This window comes from Haliotis rufescens, unplaced genomic scaffold, assembly GCF_023055435.1.
Source record: "Haliotis rufescens isolate VD_foot unplaced genomic scaffold, xgHalRufe1.0.p SCAF_11, whole genome shotgun sequence".
Classification (NCBI taxonomy): Eukaryota; Metazoa; Mollusca; class Gastropoda; order Lepetellida; family Haliotidae; genus Haliotis; species Haliotis rufescens.
This window is the reverse complement of record NW_025963791.1, coordinates 20,733,071-20,755,073: the sequence shown is the minus strand read 5'-3', so window position 1 is coordinate 20,755,073 and position 22,003 is coordinate 20,733,071. Positions and strand designations below refer to the sequence as shown.

Below are 22,003 nucleotides of genomic sequence, written 5' to 3'. Positions count from 1 at the left end.
TTGACGAAGTGTATGTTAATAATCTAAACAATCGTTGTTAAAGATACATGCAACATATTAATTCATGAAACATGGAAACAAGCGGCATGCCTTTCATTGGGGTGTATGGCTGAGTGAAATGGAACATGTAGATTTCACTGTATCTGGACAGGCCTGGAAAGGGATTGTTTCTAGAAGACTTCCCACGGTGTAACCACAGGTAGCCAATGGTCAGCGGTGCCGGGAAACACCACTAACATCTTGAGAATTCAATAAAATAATAGAAAAGATGTGTTACAGCAATAAGGCGATATATTTTTGACATGGTACATTTTACAATTTTGAAACTACTCCAGGCAAGAACATCGGACATTGAATACATATATTACATACATTGCATGCATGTTATTCACAGGTGTAACCGTATATATACTGTAAACTGAACTATTCTGATCACATCAAGACTGAGTGAGTGAGTTGGGTTTAACGCCGCTTTTAACTGTATTCCAGTTATATCACGGCGTGTCAGCTTAATGTGGGGGGAAAGCCCGAAGTGATGCAGGTCTCAGAGGTAAACCACTTCGGTGAAACCCACGAGCACGGGCATGGTGCTGACAAACCTAGAAACATAATCGGGGCGAACCGGGAGTCGAACCCACAATCATAGGTTTCTGGCGTGCCCAAGAGACGCAACTCTGCACAGCGAATCGCGGCGCCCTAGACGACTGGGCCACCCGTGCCCCCGATCACATCAAAGAAATTTATAACATTTTGAAATTATACAGCATACCACGCACAGTACTTAATGTTGCGAACATGGATGTTGGTGAAGGTGGTTGTTACCACTGAGTTCACCTTCATTGAACTCATATATGTAATAACAGTATTCTAAGGACTCAGTGTGGGTATGTATAATCTCACCCTTTCAAATAAATGAAGCGACAAAACCCTTTCCATATCCAAAAGAAATGTCTGCATAAAGTACGATTCCGACTATACCATGAGCATGTGTTTATGAATCGCTGACAAAAAGTGATGATACCAGGTGATCGCGAAAAACACACGCAAAGGCAAGTCAAATGTTCACCTTTAAACAAAAACAGGAACATATGATACAAATCCAAATAGGGAATTGCATCGGACATCATTTTTATCACTGATGGGGCAGATTTGGAAATGTCCTCCACATGTCTACTGTAAAACGTTTTGAAAGTTGATACACATGCATTTATAATGCATTGAGTGCGTAGCAAAGAACACAATTGGACTTGAATGAGGTATATTCCATGTTCATCCAAATGTTCGTGGTTCGTATCCCGCCATGGAACCATACAAGACAGTTTGTAGTACTCCCGTACGGCGCTGGCACAGACTTGTCATCAGAACGTCACGGTCGTGTTTTTCTCGCTGGAACTGCTAGCCTCTGTTTCCGGCGTTCCTTCAGATCTATCTGATTTGCAACACACCCTCCCTCTGCCCACCACCCTGAAGTACACACACATCACCCCCAGACAGAGGAGGGAGAGGGTGGTGGAGCCGGCGAAAACCAGAAACGGTCCACTTGTACTCTCCAGCTCCAGGCTCTGGACCGTGCTGGCCTGGCTGGACGTGGGGCACGTGGCGCTGGATGACCACCACTTGCGTCGCCACTTCTCGGTCAGCCCCGCCTCCTGGAGCTGGATCAGACTGCAACAGAAACTTAGAGTCAAATATTGAATTATTTTGGGGGGTTATTCTTTAACGCTGCACTCAGCAATATTGCAGCTCTATGGCGGCGGTCTGTAAATAATCGAGTCTGGACCAGACAATCCAGTGATTGATATCATGAGCATCGATCCACTCAATAGGGATACGATGACATACATCAACCAAGTCAGCGAGCCTGACCACCCGATCCCGTTAGTCGCCTCTTACGACAAGTATAGTCGCCTTTTACGGCAAGCATGGGTTGCTGAAGACCTATTCTACCCCACTCACTCACTCAAGAATGGTGATGACTGGATGAACCTCAGGCTATCATCAGTATCAGGATGACCCTCGCGACTGAAGGAACTGGCTCAGGTAATTGGGCAACTATCCATGAACACTGGTTACTTTTGACTCCCGACATGGGTACAATGTGTGAAGACCATTTCTGGTGTCCCCCGCCGTGATATTGCTGAAATATTGCTTAAAGCTGCGTAAAATCATACTCTCTCCCTTACTCACTTATAATGGATTTCGATTGTGGTCGCTCTTGGTCCTCTCACTTACTTTAGGGCGGTCGGGTAGCCTAGTGGTTAAAGCGTTCGCTCGTCACGCCGAAGACCCGGGTTCGATTCCCGACATGGGTACAATGTGTGAAGCCCATTTCTGGTGTCCCCCGCCGTGATATTGCTGGAATATTGCTAAAAGCGGCGTAAAACCATACTCACTCACTCACTCACTCACTTACTTTAAGGAAAGGATCTCCAGTAATGGGGATGATTCTGGAACAATGAACCCCAGATCCACCACACTGGATAGAGTCTCGCCAGAGATGAGATTCTCGCAGTCTGTCATACGCAGAAACTCAATCTGTGATTGGTCAGTCAGCAGCGCATAGTCACCAGTCAGAACCAAATCGAGTGCCTCGTCATTGTTCTTCACAGATGGCGCTGTTTTAACCATTGCCCACAACTTCCGGAAAGTCTCAGTTTCTCCTTTCTGGAACAATTAACACATTGATAACATATTATTTGTGATATTGTTTCTCTCTGTCATACCAACAGTTCCTTGTGGTCAACCTACTACATCTGCAACAGGTCAGAAAAAGGTGATGAGTCGTCACATCTAACAGGGTCCATTCAGCAAATTGCATGTGTTTTTCAACAATTTCATTTTTGAAAAGTCTATACGATTAGTTAACATATGTCATGAAATAGTTAACTTTCACCGCGAAAATATCAAAAAACGTGAAAAACAATTTTTTACCATGTTTGTAAATGCTTGTTCGACGCACAGATATCGATACGGTCATTTTGATGTGAATATATAAATTGTCTATTAACACTATTCCTCACTGTCCCTTTAGTAGTAGAATTTCTACATCATTATGCTTTTCGTAAATCGCACTGAAATCTCCTCAAGGCAGGGGTGTTCAATTTTAGAATTGCGCTTTTATTTACAATCAAGAGAAAAGTCAAGTCACATTATATGCAAATTAACTTGTGTCATTAGCGTAATGCCATGTCTCACGGCGGCGAGGTGTCACGGTTTATATAAGAAATATACGACGAGTGGGAGTTGTTTATCGTAAAATAAAACACTACAGGGAGAATACACAAGGAGGGGCTGCGCCTGCTTCTCCCTGCAGTGTTTTATTGTACGACAGACAACGACAACGAGTCGTTTACTTCTTTTATGAGACATGAACATTTTGTATAGCCGCTTAAGGATGTTAATAAATTGTACAAGCTTCATGAAAATATTTTCTCGTATTTAAATAATGATGACTCCCAGAATACAACCCAATCTCGGAAATGTCGGACAAGTCCATTTTGTGAACAGGGGCTTTAGTTTGGTAGTTCACGGATATTCTCAGTATTTTCATGTCGATTGTCTGTACCTTTTCATCTAATACCGATTGTCATATTTCGCCGACTTTTGGATGCGATCGTGCGGCCATTGCGTTTATCTGCGTTGCCGAGTTACATCTTCCGGGAACAGCTCACCCGACACTTCCCTCTCAACAATAACGTCGTCCAATTTACGACGTCATCAATTTGCGAGCGCATGCTCGAATCTCAAGCAATGCCGTCATAATAGAACAATGTTTTATCGTGAATTGTAAACCGTGTTCTGTGTTGTGATTGGCTAATTTGAGTCACATGACCAAATGTCAAAGGGTGAAAATATGAATTGCATTCCCCGAACCAAGCGAAAGCAAAGGGTGAGTAAGTACGAGGTGTTAAAGTGTGCGCATGTTTTTTTCTAAATAAAACAATAGGTTTACAATATCGATAAATACTATTTGTGTGTCTATTTCCGGGATTTTATCGTGTATTTGCATCTTGGAAATTTTCATTCGAGCCCCTCAAGTTAACGCTTTCGGGTCTCTAGATGAATTTCCAAGATGCAAATACTCGATAAAATCCCGGAAATAGACACACACATAGTATTTATCATCTAAACAATCCACGCTACGCTCGCCGTTGTTCTTTGCGATTTATCGCGTAGCTGTCTTATATAACGAAACAAATCAACTTCCGAACTGACTCGAAATCCATGATGTGTAAATAATCCACGGCCCTGACGCACGTGATATATGTTGTCAATACCAGCACTTATTCAACACCGTCGGGTGTGACGGCTATACAGTAAGTGTTATTTATAACATATGATGAAATCGATACTGCATGTTTGTTTCACACTGTCACAACAGGAGAATATTACCAGCTACCACCTATACTGAACACTTGATTGACCCATTGATGTATTGCCGCCACACAACATTAACTCAGGCAACAGTCTGTTTCCGATCAACATTTTGACACGAACAACAATACTGATATCTACACATTGTATCACTTGACTCGGGAGTGGTACTAAACTGTTGCTAGCTTATAGAATATGTTCGCGTTTCCCTATTTTAAAAGGGCGGTCGGGTAGCCTAGTGGTTAAAGCGTTCGCTCGTCACGCCGAAGACCCGGGTTCGATTCCAGCCATGGGATCAATGTGTGAAGCCCATTACTTGTGTCCTCCGCCGTGATATTGCTGGAAAATTGCTAAAAGCGGCGTAAAACCATAGTCACTCACTCACTCACTCTGTTTTAAAAACAGGTAATTTACAAACACGATCCAATAACCATAAGGCCACAGCCTAGTGGTACAGAGTTCGCTCGTCAGGCCGAGTTTGATTTCCAACATAGGTGCAACTTGTGAAACCCATTCATGGATTTCCCCGACGTCATATCGCTGGAATACAACACAACGCGTCGCAACAGTTGTGTACTCAGTCAGTCAGTGAAGTGCATCATTACTCATTATAGACAAGATTCCTTCGATGCCAACAAAAGGGTAGAGGTAAAAAAATGAAATAAAAGCGACAAAACCCTTTCCATATTCATAAGAAATCTCTGGTGGAGTCGATTGTACGATTCTACTATATCATGAGCATGTGTGTATGAAACACTGTCAAACAGTTATGACACAAGGTGTTCACGAAAAGGTGAGCGTATACTGTTCCCACCGGTGGCACCCTTCACAAAGCGTTTGACCTGTGAAGATCGGGGTATAATAGGTCTTCAGCAACCCATGCTTGCTGTAAAAGGCGACTATGCTTGTCGCAAGAAGCTACTAACGGGATCGGATGGTCAGGCTCGCTGACTTGGTTGATACATGTCATCGTATCCCCATTGCGTGGATCGATGCTCATGATGTCAATCACTGGACTATCTGGTCCAGACTCGCTTATTTACAGACCGCCGTCATAAAGCTGGAATATTGCTGAGCGCGGCGTAAACAACAAACAAACGAAACACAAAGCACTTGACCCGTGAAGATCCGGGGAAGAATAGGTCTTCAGCAACCCAGGCATGCCGTAAAAGGCGACTACGCTTGTCGTAACAGGCGACTAACGGAACCGGGTGGTTAGGCTCGCTGACTTGGTTGATGCATGTCATCGTATCCCAATTGCGTTGATCGATGTTCATGATATCAATCACAGGATTGTCTGGTCCAGACTCGATTATTTTACAAACCACCGTCACATAGCTGGAATATTGCTGAAAGCGGCCTTAAACAACTAACAAACAAACAAACAAACACAAAACACTTAGTCTATTGTTTCACTCCGCAAATGCAACCTTATAGGTGTTGACCAAACCAAATCAGTGTGAACAAGTTATCAACAACAAAAAATCGTCAGCCAAGAGCTATGTCTTGTCACTAAAACAATCCTTAACCCAGGAAATAAGAACAGTCTGGGCTTACTGGAATACGAACTACTCGTGGTGCTGAGACAAGGTAAGCGTCGGTACCTGGAGTTCCTGGTACAGACTGGAGCCCTGTTTGACCAGGGGCTTTACGGCGGTCTGATCAGCGAGGTCGCCGATGTTCCTGATGGGTTTGCCCACGAAGTTGACGGTGAGGAAGGCGACGAGGTTGGCCTTGTAGGAGGCCACCATGAGTATAGTGAACACCCACCAGAACCCCAGGATGAACCGCCCCGAGATGTTGGGTGGGGCTATCTCAGAACCTGATGAGGGAAAGAGGGAACAGACATGTGAGAAAATGAGTATTCTCCATGTTAAAACAAAGGTACCCATAGCTGCAAACTTGGATCTTGTAACTGCTGTCTAATGAAAGCTACAGGGCACTACCCAACATATCGTCACAGTGATTGGTGAGCATTAGACACTTTGTCACTTCGTTAGTTTCAGGACTCTGCTCCTTCTCAAGTGACAGAGGGGATTCGGATAACCTTGTTGTCTGATACGACGCGAGAAATTGATCGTGGGTTCGAATCCCACATTCGTCGCAGTTATAATCTTTGATTTGACAGCACAATACCTTTGCTAATTGGTTTCACAAAAATCGTCTACAACACACCATAGAATAAATGAAATACTGTTCAAATCGACGACATCCAACTCATTCATCACTAAGTCTTACGACCGAGATACCAACATGAAAATTCTAACGCTACCGTTCTTGTCAAATAAATATCAATATAAACGTCTATTAATCAAGGTATAAATAAAAATCCTTAACATAATGAGGTGTTTTTATTTGATAGTTAGCTGGTCTGTGTGTGACGGTGCTGCACCCCTCCGGTCACCTTGCTCCATGTAGGATTTGTACACTATCCAGATGTTGTCTGACGCGCTGGTGCCTCTCCTCCTCCTCTTGCCCTCTCCCTCCTGCTCCTCCTGCTGCTGCTCTCCCTCCTCCTGCTCCTCCTCCTCCTGCTGCTGCTGCTGGACGGGGCTGAGGTGATTGACCAGGGCCAGCGTGAAGCCCACCACCAGCACGGCCCCCGCCACGGACAGCCACACGCTCTCAGTGAACGGCTTGAACACCCTGGAGCACCACCACCGAATCATACCACTGTTTCTTATGACGTTGATGTTTCGACGCCGCTTTTAACAGTATTCCAGTTATATCACGGCGTGTCAGCTTAATGTGGGAGGAAAGCCCGAAGTGATGCAGGTCTCAAACGTTTACCACTTAGGTGAAACCCACGAGCACGGTATGGTGCTGACAAACCTAGAAACATAATCGGGGCGAACCGGGATTCGAACCCACAATCATAGGTTTCTGGCATGCCCAAGGGACGCAACTCTGCACAGCGAATCGCGGCGCCTTAGACGATTTGGCCAATAGGTCAATAGAATAGGTCTTCAGCAACCCATGCTTGCCGTAAAAGGCGACTAACGGGTTCGGGTGGTCAGGCTGGCTGACTTGGTTGATGCATGTCATGGTATCCCAACTGCGTGGATCGATGCTCATGTTATTAATCACTGGATTGTCTGGTCCAGACTCGATTATTTACAGACCGCCGTGATATAGCTGGAATATTGCGGCGTTAAACGACAAACAAGCAAACAGACTGTTCTGTGAATCAGATTTATCATCTTGAAGTCGGTGAATTGTGATACTATAGGACACAGGGCAAAATACATTTTCTATTTTTGTTGACTGTGACCTCTTACTGAATGTCCAGGTCTGGAGCAGACAAAATGAGACAATTGGTTACCTGAACATCTTGCTGCTTTTGTCCTCGAAACGCTTGAGTATGATCCCCGTCCCTTCCTCCATGTAAGGTTTGGTGAAGTCAATCACCCTCTCCCGCTCTGACGTCAGAGTGATAGGTCCGATACCCAGGTGAACAGACTGCAGACACAAGAAGACAAAGTGAGGTGTGACAGAGGACCTCCTTATGCGATCCCCGACTCCAACACTACACACTTTGTTGCTATTTGACTGACGCAAAACCAAAGAATTTACCTGGAGAGTTAGATCTTTGAAGATCCGGAGCAGAATAGGTCTTCAGCAACCCATGCTTGCTGTAATAGGCGACTATGCTTGTCGTAAGAGGTGACTAACGGGATCGGGTGGTCAGGCTCGCTGACTTGGTGTGAAGCATGTCATCGTTTCCCTAATTGCGTAGATCAATGCTTATGATGTCAATCACTGGATTGTCGGTTCCAGACTCGATTATTTACAGACCGCCGTCATATGGCTGGAATATTGCTGAGTGCGGTGTTAAACCACAGTAAACAAACAAACAATCCTGAAGATTTGATAATAAAAATTCTGTCATTACATCAAGACATACACTTTTGGGGAAACCACAATACATATTTTAAGAACAACAAGCATCTTCGGTGAACCATTATTTTTGTGAGACAAAATTATTAATTTTTTTTAAAAAGAACCGAACCCAGATTATCAAATGGTCGGTTCCTAAAGAAAAGCTAACAGTCGTCACTGGATGTCACTTTGACTTGGATGGCTAATGAAATCTTTCATAAGACATGCGTGTTACACAATGGAAGCACAAACCCTCTTCCTCGTCATCTCCACCACACCGTTCCAGTTGCCGTCTTCATCCACCGTGCCCCAGAACTCGTCAGGAGACTGTATCAGCTCGTACCTACAGACGAGGATTGAATATGAAGCTCTTTGGAACATCTACATAGCAGAGGAGCGTCGGGTAAGTCGAGTAAGTCGAGTAAGTCATGTAAGTTAAGTAAGTTGGGTAAGTCGGGTTAGTCGTGTTAGTCGAGTAAGTCGGATAAGTCAAGTAAGTCGGGTAAGTCGAGTAAGTTGTGTAAGTCGAGTAAGACGGGTTAGTTAGGTAAGTCGGGTAAGTGGAGTTAGTCTAGTAAGTCGAGTAAGTTGGGTAAGTCGTGTAAGTCGGGCAAGTCGAGTAAGTCGTGTAAGTCGAGTAAATGGGGTAAGTCGTTTAAGTTGGGTTAGTCGAATAAGTCATTGCTAGCGATAGCGTCGCTACACCGAAGACCAAATTCGATTTCCCCTATGGACACAATGTGTAAATCCACTCCACAGTGTTCCCGACGTGTAATGGCTGGAATACTGCTAAATCGGCGTCAACCTAAACTCACTCACCCATTACCAATAAGCAGAGCATACCTGAAGTTGAGCCTCGCCGCCAGCTCGTCCAAGATGTCGACACAGAAACCCTCCCAGCCCGTGTTGTTAGGCAGCTTCATCACGAACGGTGCGGCCTGGAGCAGAGAATAGAAAGCGTCACACTGGTATCCCTCTAGGTTGGACCAGTCTCCATTTTAGTGCTATGTCCTGTAAGTAGTGTTCACCATAACCTTCAACCAATAAACAAACAAAATAACATTTGAAACACTGTTTAAAAAAAAGGTATGCAGTGAGGAAGAAAAATATATCTCTGATTTTTATATTATTCTTTAAACATTCCTCATTTATTTAGCCGATATTAAGCCTTTATTTAGCCTATATTTAGAGTGAGTGAGTGAGTTTGGTTTAACGCCGCTTTTAACAGTATTCCAGTTATATCACGGCGTGTCAGCTTAATGTGGGAGGAAAGCCCGAAGTGATGCAGGTCTCAGATGTGGACCACTTCGGTGAAACCCACGAGCACGGGTATGGTGCTGACAAACCTAGAAACATAATCGGGACGAACCGGGATTCGAACCCACAATCATAGGTTTCTGGCGTGCCCAAGGGACGCAACTCTGCACAGCGAATCGCGGCGCCTTTGACGACTGGGCCACCCGTGCCACATCGTACACATCTTGCCATTTTCCCTTGGTAAGGGAGTTAACTATAAAAGTCCAGTTTCCACCCTTTCCGAAATCGGGAAGATGACGTCTTGCAAGAAATATACATACTGATGGCTGATAATAAAATGACTTTTGGAACCGACTTCAAGAAAGCCGGCGACCTTACCCCGTTTGTGCCCACCCTCAGTGTGATGTTCCCAAGACCTTTGGTACTCTGGCGGAACAATTCAGTACCCCCAGGGACGTCCAGTCCACCCCTCCTCGACCACGTGGCCACATGCTGTGACGTCAAAGTATTGTTCTCGTACCGCAACCTATCGATGTTGTAAAAACTCATCTGATTGTGTCCATTGTTGTCAAAAAGCGTGCTGTTTGTTTCCAACTGAAATTAATGACGTTATAAATCATTGATTGTTTTCATCTTTAACAGATGCGTGGGTTATGACATGTATGTACCCTTGCCGTTGCAAGACCTTACGTCACGCCAATGTTACGACCCGTGAAGATCCGGGGTAGAATAGGTCTTCAACAACCCATGCTTGTCGTAAGAGGCGATTAACGGGATCGGGTGGTCATGATCAGGCTCGATGACTTGGTTGATGCATGCCAATGTATCCCGTTTGCGTGGATCGATGCTCATGATGTCAATCGCTTGATTGTCTGGTCTAGATTCGATTACTTACAGACAGTCTTTGGCAATATTCCAGGCATACCACGGTAGGGGGCACCAATAACAGAGTCTTCGGAAAGACTGGCCACAGCTTTGAACAGCTTTGACCTTTAGGCTACCCCACCGCCCAAATGTGTTACGTAAACTATACGAAATATATCTGTTTTGAATACATAATTAACTACTGATCGTTTTCTTTAATGCTTAGACAAATACTGACTTATTTTGTGTAATAAATATCATTTTCACTTGATATGGTAAGATTCTGTATATACCTGACGTAAGCTGTGAGTGACCCGTTGAGCCACAGACGATACGCCGATGTAGCTGTCTCCGCACCGCTTGGTGGTGACGTTGTCTGCCGTTGCCACGTTGACGTTGATCGCCGTTGAAAGGGCCATGAAGGAGTCCGCCACGTGTGCATCTGTAGTCTACCATTAGTTGTAGAAGGAGAAGGAGGCAGAAAATATAGTAGATCTAATTAACTGTATACAATACATGTGGTATACAACAAACAACATGCAGTTCCACGAGTGTGTTAAATGGATTTTAAGGCTCTGTGAACTTATTCCTACTGATCATATTAAGACAGATTGCAAACAGGTCAGATAATTCGGTCCACCAGTGATACACAGTGTGAGTATCATTTGGGTACGATGTTACACTAAATCAGCCTGGACACCGCAAATACTCGTTGGGATTCCGGACTGGAATAGGAACGCAGAATTTTGATACGGAGTGGGTTGTCAGGCTCGGTAACTTGTTTTATTAAAAAAAACTAACGAACTTATTTTGACTATTCACACTCAGATTACGTGCTTGCATAAATAGATGAAGATGGAAGATGAGGCTCCCGTTCCGCATGGCTAATTCAAAGGGTTTCAATTAAAGAGTCTGTTTTTTTTATAAAAATGAGATTGAGCCTACATTCAAGCACTTGACATCGCTGGGAAAGTTAGGCCTGGCTGCAGATATGTAGAGGACGTCGTGGAACTCAGCGAAACCTTCCAGTCCGTGTGTGGAGCTGACAGCTGAAGACGGTACAACTATGGCAATGATGTCCTCAAAGTCGTCTTCAGTGGTGCTCAGCTGAACGGCATTAGAACGAAAAGGAATAACTATTTCATGTCATGCTCATAACAAAGTATTAAATAACTGGAACAGATGAAAAAACACGAGTTGAAATAATATTCCTTGTATGGTAATGATAAACTGTGAAGCTTACAAGACGAGACACTTCCTTCAGCGATTGCTCCCCTAGCATCAGGATGAGGCACGTCGGCGTATCTCCTTTTTCTGTAACCCTTGACAACAGTGCTGTCGCAGTGCGTGCATTGTAGCCTCCAAACATATATGTCACGGACGACTCCACAAAGACACCAGAGAGAAGGGACCGGAAGTGTGTGACCTGTGCCTCCGCTGGGAAATAAATGTCACATTGTAGTGGTCATAATAGAACAATTCTCGACAACAGACCACACAGATTACACACATCGGTCATGACCAGTTACTTACACACATCTGTGAGGTCACGTTACTTACATACGTCTGTGAGGTCACGTTACTTAGACACGTCTGTGAGGTCACGTTACTTAAACACATCTGTGAGGTCACGTTACTTACATACATCCATGAGGTCACGTTACTTATACACATCTGTGAGGTCACGTTACTTACACACCTCTGTGACACGTTACTAACACATGTCTGTGAGGTCACGTTACTAACACACATCTGTGAGGACACGTTACTTACACACGTCTGTGAGGTCACGTTACTTAGACACGTCTGTGAGGACACGTTACTTAAACAGGTCTGTGAGGACACGTTACTTACACACGTCTGTGAGGTCATGTTACTTAGACACGTCTGTGAGGACACGTTACTTACGCACATCTGTGAGGTCACGTTTCGTGCACACATCTGTGAGGACACGTTACTTACACAGGTCTGTGAGGACACGTTACTTACACACATCTGTGAGGACACGTTACTTACACACATCTGTGAGGACACGTTACTTACACAGGTCTGTAAGAACACGTTACTTACACAGGTCTGTGAGGACACGTTACTAACACACATCTGTGACACGTTACTTACACACATCTGTGAGGACACGTTACTTACACAGGTCAGTGAGGACACGTTACTTACACAGGTCTGTGAGGACACGTTACTAACACACATCTGTGAGGACACTTTACTTACACAGGTCTGTGAGGACACGTTACTTACACAGGTCTGTGAGGACACGTTACTAACACAGGTCGGTGGGGACACGTTACTTACTCTCATCTGTGAGGTCACGTTACTTACACAGGTCTGTGAGGACAAGTTACTTACACAGGTCGGTGAGGACACGTTACTTACTCTCATCTGTGGGGTCACGTTACGTACAAACATCTGTGACCTGTTACTAATACACATCTGTGAGGACACGTTACTTACACAGGTCTGTGAGGACATGTTACTTACACGGGTCGGTGGGGACACGTTACTTACTCTCATCTGTGAGGTCACGTTACTTACACACACGTGGGAATCCGTTACTTACACACATCTGTGAGAACAAGTTACTTACACACACGTGGGAATACGTTACTTACACACATCTCTGAGAACACGTTACGTACATACACGTGGGAATGCGTTACTTACACACATCTCTGAGGACACGTTACTTACATACACGTGGGAATACGTTACTTACACACATCTATGAGAACACGTTACTTACATACACGTGGGAATACGTTACTTACACACATCTATGAGAACACGTTACTTACATACACGTGGGAATACGTTACTTACACACATCTATGAGAACACGTTACTTACATACACGTGAGAATACGTTACTTACAAACATCTATGAGAACACGTTACTTACATACACGTGGGAATACGTTACTTACACACATCTATGAGAACACGTTACTTACATACACGTGGGAATACGTTACTTACACACATCTGTGAGAACACGTTATTTACATACACGTGGGAATACGTTACTTACACACATCTATGAGAACACGTTACTTACATACACGTGGGAATACGTTACTAACACACATCTATGAGAACACGTTACTTACATACACGTGGGAATACGTTACTTACACACATCTATGAGAACACGTTACTTACATACACGTGGGAATACGTTACTTACACACATCTATGAGAACACGTTACTTACATACACGTGAGAATACGTTACTTACAAACATCTATGAGAACACGTTACTTACATACACGTGGGAATACGTTACATACAAACATCTGTGAGAACACGTTACTTACATACACGTGGGAATACGTTACTTACACACATCTATGAGAACACGTTACTTACATACACGTGGGAATACGTTACTTACACACATCTGTGAGAACACGTTATTTACATACACGTGGGAATACGTTACTTACACACATCTATGAGAACACGTTACTTACATACACGTGGGAATACGTTACTTACACACATCTGTGAGAACGCGTTACTTACATACACGTGGGAATACGTTACTTACACACATCTATGAGAACACGTTACTTACATACACGTGGGAATACGTTACTTACACACATCTATGAGAACACGTTACTTATATACACGTGGGAATACGTTACTTACACACATCTGTGAGAACACGTTACTTACATACACGTGGGAATACGTTACTTACACACATCTATGAGAACACGTTACTTACACACACGTGGGAATACGTTACTTACACACATCTGTGAGAACACGTTACTTACATACACGTGGGAATACGTTACTTACACACATCTGTGAGAACACGTTACTTACATACACGTGGGAATACGTTACATACACACATCTATGAGAACACGTTACTTACATACACGTGGGAATACGTTACTTACACACATCTGTGAGAACACGTTACTTACACACACGTGGGAATACGTTACATACACACATCTATGAGAACACGTTACTTACATACACGTGGGAATACGTTACTTACACACATCTGTGAGAACACGTTACTTACATACGCGTGGGAATACGTTACATACACACATCTATGAGAACACGTTACTTACATACACGTGGGAATACGTTACTTACACACATCTATGAGAACACGTTACTTACACACACGTGGGAATACGTTACATACACACATCTATGAGAACACGTTACTTACATACACGTGGGAATACGTTACTTACACACATCTGTAAGTATGGCGACCTGTACAAATCCCTCGGCCAGCACGAGGCTGGTGATGGCGTTATGGCGGTACTCCGAGGGAGGCTGTACACGGAAGGAGGAGGGTACCGTGACCCTGTGGTGGCAGGGGTCAGTGTGAACACCGAGAACAGGAACATCGAGACGACCCACAGCGACCTCTAGTAGGGTCAGCAGGCGGCAGGGGGAGACAACCACGAACCCTACAGTGTTATTCTGAACTTCTTCACAAACTGAAATTAGAGAAGCAATTCAATTAGTGTAGCAACAGCCACACATAACGACATTGGCTATGGGATCAATATGTCATTTAAGAATTGAACCGATTGAAGACACACAAGCTAAACATGGTACCATACGAGACACAGTGCAAATATCTATTTTGAGACATTACGAAATCAATGAGCAAAAACATGTTTTGGTAACGGTAATGCAAAAGCTTTCCTCCCTCACTATGTATGCCACATCCAACATTTGTCTGTTGTTTAACGCCGCACTCAGCAATATATAAGACGGCGGTCTGTAAGTAATCGAGTCTGGACCAGACAACCCAGTGATTGACATCATTAGCATCGACCTACGCAATTGGGATACGGTGACATGCCTCAACCAAGTCATCGAGCCTGACCACCCAATCCCGTTATTCGTCTCTTGATTGATGCACGTCATCGTATCCCAATTGAGTGGATCGATGCTCATGATGTCAGTCACTGGATTGTCTGGTCCAGACTCGATTATTTACAGACCGCCGTCATATGGCTGAATATTGCTGAGTGCGGCTTTAAACAACAAAGAAAGTACTGTACCTTCATGCATGATGGCCACTGAGTCCCCATCTGCCAGACGTATCTCCACTATACCTACAACGGATGATGCATCGTTGGCGGCGATGAAGGGCAGTGTCGTCGACAGGACCATGCTGGCGTTGTAAGATTCGTGGTAGATGAATCCTATAATACAACCAAGACTAACGAAACACACGGTTCTTCGGGCACTGAGATAAAATGTTCCCGATAACAAAGACAGAATCGTTTCCAGAAATAATTGTATATGGTTCGATATTTGAAATGTTCGAACCCGACTATCAATGGCGCTTCCTCTCTGCTTTTACTTTACGTCATCAGGAGCGTTGGCGTAGCCTTATGCGTCTTCACAATGTGTACAATGTGTAAACCCATATTTAGCACCCCCGCCGTGAAGTTGCTGTACTATTGCTAAAAGCGGCTTAAAACCATACTCACTCGCTCACTTAATATTATATACGTAGCCACCTTCTCATAAGAAACAAAATATAAAGCATTCAGTGAATTGGTTGAGGGTTAACATCATTCAGATTTCCCTTGCAAATATATATTCAGCTGTACACTGAAACATTATTCCAAAACAGAAACACATTATCGCCGTAAAGAAACATTACATCTAAATGTCACGTAAATCATGACGATCTTCCGACAACATACCTGTGTGAAAATCTTAGTAGTGTTCACTGCCCCCTCTGTTTGAACCTAGATACTGTACGTTTAAGCATGGTTCCCCAATCTCCCTTCTGCCAGCCGTACCCACACTATACCTACCTGGCTGATCATCCAGTACTAATACATCACTAATTGTCAAACCCAACTATGTATTCTGTACATAGAACATGTACTTAAGTGTTGACACAGGTTAGTTGTTACTTACCGATGTTTACAGCACCGGTCAGACTGGACACCAGGTAGGCTAAACTGACCACCGCCAAACCGTTCACGTGCGCGTCTGATGTCGCCATAGCTGCCTATCTAGTCATTCAAGCTGTGTTGAAGCATGACTGTCGGTGTGTTGGAGAGAACGTGCGAGAGAGGCTGAGTGTTGTCGGTTATCGTCCCCATCTACCTGTAATTTAGCGACAAGGGCAACCTGCTCTCTCAGGTAAATCAATCCCGTACACGGATCAATGGAAGGAATCGGTGCCGGAGCGGCGCTATCATCATTAACAATCAGCTCCCTCGGGATCAATTTCAAGACACTGCTGCCAATGCCTCTAGGTTTGCATGAGAATCTGTCAGTAAGGTACTGGGATGTCAAAATAACCAGTACATCCGTTGTCTGTGTCAACAGGACATGCTACCTTCATACACAGCAGGACGTCCACTACAGGTAGCAGGCTTTTACCATTGTCTATATCATGGCACTGCGTGGATATTTAACCGCAGTAGTATAAAATGGGAAGATAAAAATCACTTAATTATATTATTGGAAATTACTTTTCTGAATTATATAAATTCGCTCTCAGCGGATGCTTTGCTAATGTTTTTAAAATATTTCAAGAAAACTCCCAAGGCTGAACTCATCCAGTCTACAAAAGAATCAACTAGCACTGTCCCCAGTCGCATATCTGTCTGGGTAGACAGACTACTCCACCAACCACACACAGACGTCACTGGAGTCCCTCCCATGTCTAGGTAGACAGACTACTCTACCAACCACACACAGACGTCACTGGAGTCCCCTCCCCTGTTTAGGAAGACAGACTATTCTACCAACAACACACAGACGTCACTGGAGTCCCCTCACCTGTCTAGGTAGACAGACTACTCTACCAACCACACAAAGACGTCACTGGAGTCCCTCCCATGTCTAGGTAGACAGACTACTCTACCAACCACACACAGACGTCATTGGAGTTCCCTCCCATGACTAGGTAGACAGACTACTCTACCAACCACACACAGACGTCATTGGAGTTCCCTACCCTGTCTGGGTAGACAGACTACTCTACCAACCACACACAGACGTCATTGGAGTTCCCTCCCCTGTCTGGGTAGACAGACTACTCTACCAACCACACACAGACGTCACTGGAGTCCCCTCCCCTGTCTAGGAAGACAGACTACTCCACCAACCACACACAGACGTCACTGGAGTTCCCTCCCCTGTCTGGGTAGACAGACTACTCTACCTACCACACAAAGACGTCACTGCAGTTCCCTCCCCTGTCTAGGAAGACAGACTACTCCACCAACCACATCACAGACGTCACTGGAGTTCCCTCCCCTGTCTGGGTAGACAGACTACTCTACCAACCACACACAGACGTCACTGGAGTCCCTCCCCTGTCTGGGTAGACAGACTACACCACCAACCACACACAGACGTCACTGGAGTCCCCTCCCCTGTCTGGGTAGACAGACTACTCCACCAACCACACACAGACGTCACTGGAGTTCCCTCCCCTGTCTGGGTAGACAGACTACTCCACCAACCACACAGAACCGTCACTGGAGTCCCCTCCCCTGTCTAGGAAGACAGACTACTCCACCAACCACACACAGACGTCACTGGAGTTCCCTCCCCTGTCTGGGTAGACAGACTACTCTACCAACCACACAAAGACGTCACTGCAGTTCCCTCCCATGTCTAGGAAGACAGACTACTCCACCAACCACACCACAGACGTCACTGGAGTTCCCTCCCCTGTCTGGGTAGACAGACTACTCTACCAACCACACAAAGACGTCACTGGAGTCCCTCCCCTGTCTGGGTAGACAGACTACACCACCAACCACACACAGACGTCACTGGAGTCCCCTCCCCTGTCTGGGTAGACAGACTACTCCACCAACCACACACAGACGTCACTGAAGTCCCCTCCCCTGTCTGGGTAGACAGACTACTCTACCAACCACACACAGACGTCACTGGAGTTCCCTCCCCTGTCTAGGTAGACATACTACTCCACCAACCACACACCACAGTTCCCTCCGCCGTCATATGACACATACACACGATAGGAAGTAGAAACTCAAATCTCTTCATTTTGTATCGATAAATCGATTCTGTTAAACACACACTTTATACACGAGAGTAATCTGTGAGTGAATCAGGACAGTCCGTGATGGCCCCGACAGCTGGCGGCCGTCGAGATAACAACAGTCAGTCAGAGCTTCCATACGAACAATGCCAATACTCGCGTGTGTATCAAAGGAGGGGAGGTGAAAAGGGGTTTAACGTCACGTTCAGGATTATTGCGCTCATATAGCGACGTGCATTCAGGGAGCAAATCTGATTTTATAGCGAAAGCCCACTAAGCCACGTCGCAGTTTAACATGAACACCCCACTGAGACACATCATACTGACTCCGAGCCGACCAGTCGTTGTTTTAGCCCCTTAATGCCGAGCGCCAGGCAGGGGAACAACAAGTACCATCTTTAAAAGTCTTTTGGTATGACGCGGCCGGGATCGAACCTATGAAACCCCAGAAACCTATGCTTGTCAGGCATGGTAACTTCATTGAGTGTGTGTCCTCAGTCTCTGATGACATGGGGCGTTGCTCATAATATCAATCTTTGGTTTTACTGGTCCAGACATGATTATTAAGAGGCTCTATAGCTGGAATTTTTCTGAATAAATTAACAAAGAAACAAACAAAATGCTGGGCGTCGTACTGATCAATCAATTCTGTTAAACAAAAATACAATAATCCCGGTGGTAAAATATATCGTCAGAACGTCTTATTTCTCAATAAAACACCACAAGGGGTACAAAAGCAAAGTAATTGTGAGAGATTGGCATTTGTTCTAAGATATCTTAGAATCAGATGGACACTGACGTGTGACCTGGCTGCTTGTTTGTCGTCGCATCCGGCGTCATTGGTCGTTGTGTGTTCTCCATGTCCCTGATCCTGGCTATGATGTAGGTGTAATATTGACAGGTGTGTAAATACGTAACGCGAGAGAATAACCAGTCTCGATTATCCGCCGAACAGATTCTACAGGGCGTTAAAGACAAAACAGTGATGACAATTATATGAATGGGTCGCTGAAATCAGTGATAACACCAGGTGTTTGCGAAACCCTTCGTTCAACCCTTTCCGACTTTTCTTTGATGTGTATTCATATTTTCTACTAAATGTTGGTATTTAACAAAGTGTCATCAAGCAATTGTTTATATTGAAAAATAACAAGGTTTGTCAGCAGAGTAAGTACATATCCAGGTGAGGCTGTCTTACATTTGGCATCGGTATTGACAAGGCTGTACGGCTGCAGTCATGAAACTGTTTGTTTAAAATACGTAGTGTCATTACATACCTCCACCACTACACACACCGATCGATACAGTCACGAGTTTGATAGGAGGTAGTATATAGATGTTTAAACACTCGGTTCCGGACAAACGCTATGTTGCATTCACTCGCCTGGATCAAGACTCTCCACACAGAAGGGTCTGTGTCGTGATTAAGTGCCTAACGATTGACTTATTTAGGTAGTTTGTACATCTGCACCAGAGACAGAACAAGGGAGAGTGGTGGGGTCAACTCTGCAGAGAAACAATTAAGTCCTTTGTAGTACGCGGGCTTCAGAAAATAAAAGACCTAAGTGCCATATTTGCAGTCGCGTGATGAGGTCAGATGGGAATGCAGAAATACTACCTTAATGATTGTCATGGCCAGATACACTAATGCTGCAATCAGGTAGCTCTCCATAGTACCATTACTGATGATGCAGACCAAGGCCAAGTGTGTGTAGGGTACGATGTTTACTTATACCTCTTTGAAGATGTGAAGTACCAGGTGCACTGTCATCTTCATTGTATAATACAGTAAACTACGGTTATAACGAACACGCTTATAACGAATTGACGGATATAACGAACTTACTTTTTTGGTCCCGACTATTTACTGTAGTTATGCTGTATATATGTTTATAACGAACTACGGTTATAACGAACTAAAATTAGTAGTCCCTTTGAGTTCGTTATAACCGTAGTTTACAATGACTTTGATGGGCAGAAGCCCCTGTTTCCAAATAATTTATAACCGAAATAAATATTTGCTTCGACTCAGGTGTGTTCCGAGCGCAGTTAAGCCTCTTATACATATATTGGAAAGCCTATTGATGAATTTGCATGATAATGCAATTTGAGATAGTATTTACATGTTATAACAAAACGTAGACTGGTCCAGTCTAACAATGGATGGTTAACTTATCATGCATAACTTTAAGAAAGGCTACAAGATAATTGTATCACAAGGTTTGGTGCGTTCAAGATATTCTTGGATGCGGTCTGTGCCTCCCCTTTGGGCAAACCCCATCTCCAGTTTGGTTGGTCTGTATACCGGAGGGAGGCTGACTGAGCTGCTGAGTTGAAAGACGATTTTCTTCATGTGGTTCTGCATCTTCCCGAGGTAAGTGAGTTAACTGACTTTTAAAAGTCCAGTTTCCACCCTTGCCGAACTAGGCTGGTATTATAGAGTTACATTTTGGCTGGACTAACGAGTCTAAGCACAGTCCAATCGAAATCGCGCAGCGAAATCGAAATCCAGTTCGTAAACTGTCATGCAGATTTCGGTCGATTGCAGGATTTGCAAAACATGTGCACCGCGAACTCGTTGTCAACAGATATTTTCCTAATCTTTTCATGTTTTGAATCAAGGTGCTCACGTGATTTGATGCACTACGCGATGTAAGACTCGTTTTATCACAATATAGATCTTGATTATCAATCAGATCCTCTTGACTGGGCGCCGCGATTTTGTTTGAAGCAAATGCAAGTGACACGAGGGGTGGAATCTGATTGGTCCATAGGAGAGGCATAGAAGGGACATTACTCGTAATAGCCACTGGTGGCGCTACGATCGAGCCCAGAAATTCCAGCCTAGTTCGGCAAGGGTGGAAACTGGACTTTTGTAGTCAGTTAACTCTCTTGCCTCGGATAGATGGTGGTTCTGTAACCCAGGGTTGACCAGCTTCGGATGGTTAGCCCTAACTGGGTGATGTACGTTTGGTCCAGGGGAATGAATCCTCCCTACCTAGGCCCACCTCGGAGAGTCGTATATCATCAGGCCCTTATTATTACCTCCCACTGAGACACAGTGTACTGACTCTTCGTTTTCGCGAACACCCGGTTGCGTCACAATTTGATAGTGATTCATAAATACATCTTCGTGATATGGTGCATCCCCTATTGGCCTACGTCCAATTTGGCCTACTTCTCATATGGCCTAAAGAAACAGAAATGACCTTTCCCATTTGGCCTACCACAGATTATTTTAAACAACCTACTACCCTATTGACAAAGATGGCTTGGTTTGAGCTTAATTAGCTCTTGTTATTTCACACAGGCTTCTTCTGTGAAGTTGATTTATGTAACTATATCACAATTAATTAATCCTTTTCTTATGTTCATAAGGGTTGTATATAACTGGCTTCAGGGGGCTGAGTATGTTCAGTCACAGAGAGGTGGTCGTCAAGTTTTGATTGACAATTTCTAATATAGAATTAACAGAAAGGGGTCAATTCAAACTTACTGGAAGTGTGTTGATGCGGTTCGAGGATGTAAGGCAAGATGTACAACTGTAGGCGATTTTCTTGGCACAGCCACCTGAATGCCAA

General features: G+C 44.4%; 1 protein-coding gene across 2 annotated transcripts; it reads right to left on the bottom strand.

Annotated features, from left to right (window-relative positions):
• Window positions 1-1,086: 1,086 nt before the first annotated feature.
• Window positions 1,087-17,209, bottom strand: LOC124137239 (glutamate receptor ionotropic, delta-2-like). 2 transcript variants are annotated; one of them, XM_048392398.1, is made up of 14 exons: window positions 16,313-17,209; window positions 15,439-15,582; window positions 14,614-14,865; window positions 11,618-11,811; window positions 11,320-11,481; window positions 10,668-10,823; window positions 9,889-10,104; window positions 9,097-9,191; window positions 8,506-8,596; window positions 7,697-7,833; window positions 6,779-7,020; window positions 5,979-6,196; window positions 2,414-2,664; window positions 1,087-1,665 (listed from the first exon to the last, which is right to left on the bottom strand). In XM_048392398.1, the coding sequence occupies exons 1-14, from the start codon at window positions 16,398-16,400 to the stop codon at window positions 1,359-1,361; spliced, it is 2,553 nt and encodes an 850-aa protein (XP_048248355.1). In that variant the 5' UTR covers window positions 16,401-17,209; the 3' UTR covers window positions 1,087-1,358. The 2 variants fall into 2 exon arrangements, with proteins under 2 accessions (XP_048248355.1, XP_048248356.1); XM_048392399.1 differs by lacking the exon at window positions 9,889-10,104.
• Between the last annotated feature and the right edge of the window lie 4,794 nt (window positions 17,210-22,003).

Excerpts from the sequence above, each read along its gene's own strand:
- LOC124137239 (XM_048392398.1), bottom strand. The coding sequence starts at position 16,400 with ATGGCGACATCAGACGCGCACGTGAACGGTTTGGCGGTGGTCAGTTTA. Across the intron at positions 11,482-11,617 it reads TGAAGGAAGTGTCTCGTCTT|CTGAGCACCACTGAAGACGA; the intron begins GTAAGCTTCACA and ends AATGCCGTTCAG. Across the intron at positions 7,834-8,505 it reads TGGAGATGACGAGGAAGAGG|TCTGTTCACCTGGGTATCGG; the intron begins GTTTGTGCTTCC and ends TTGTGTCTGCAG.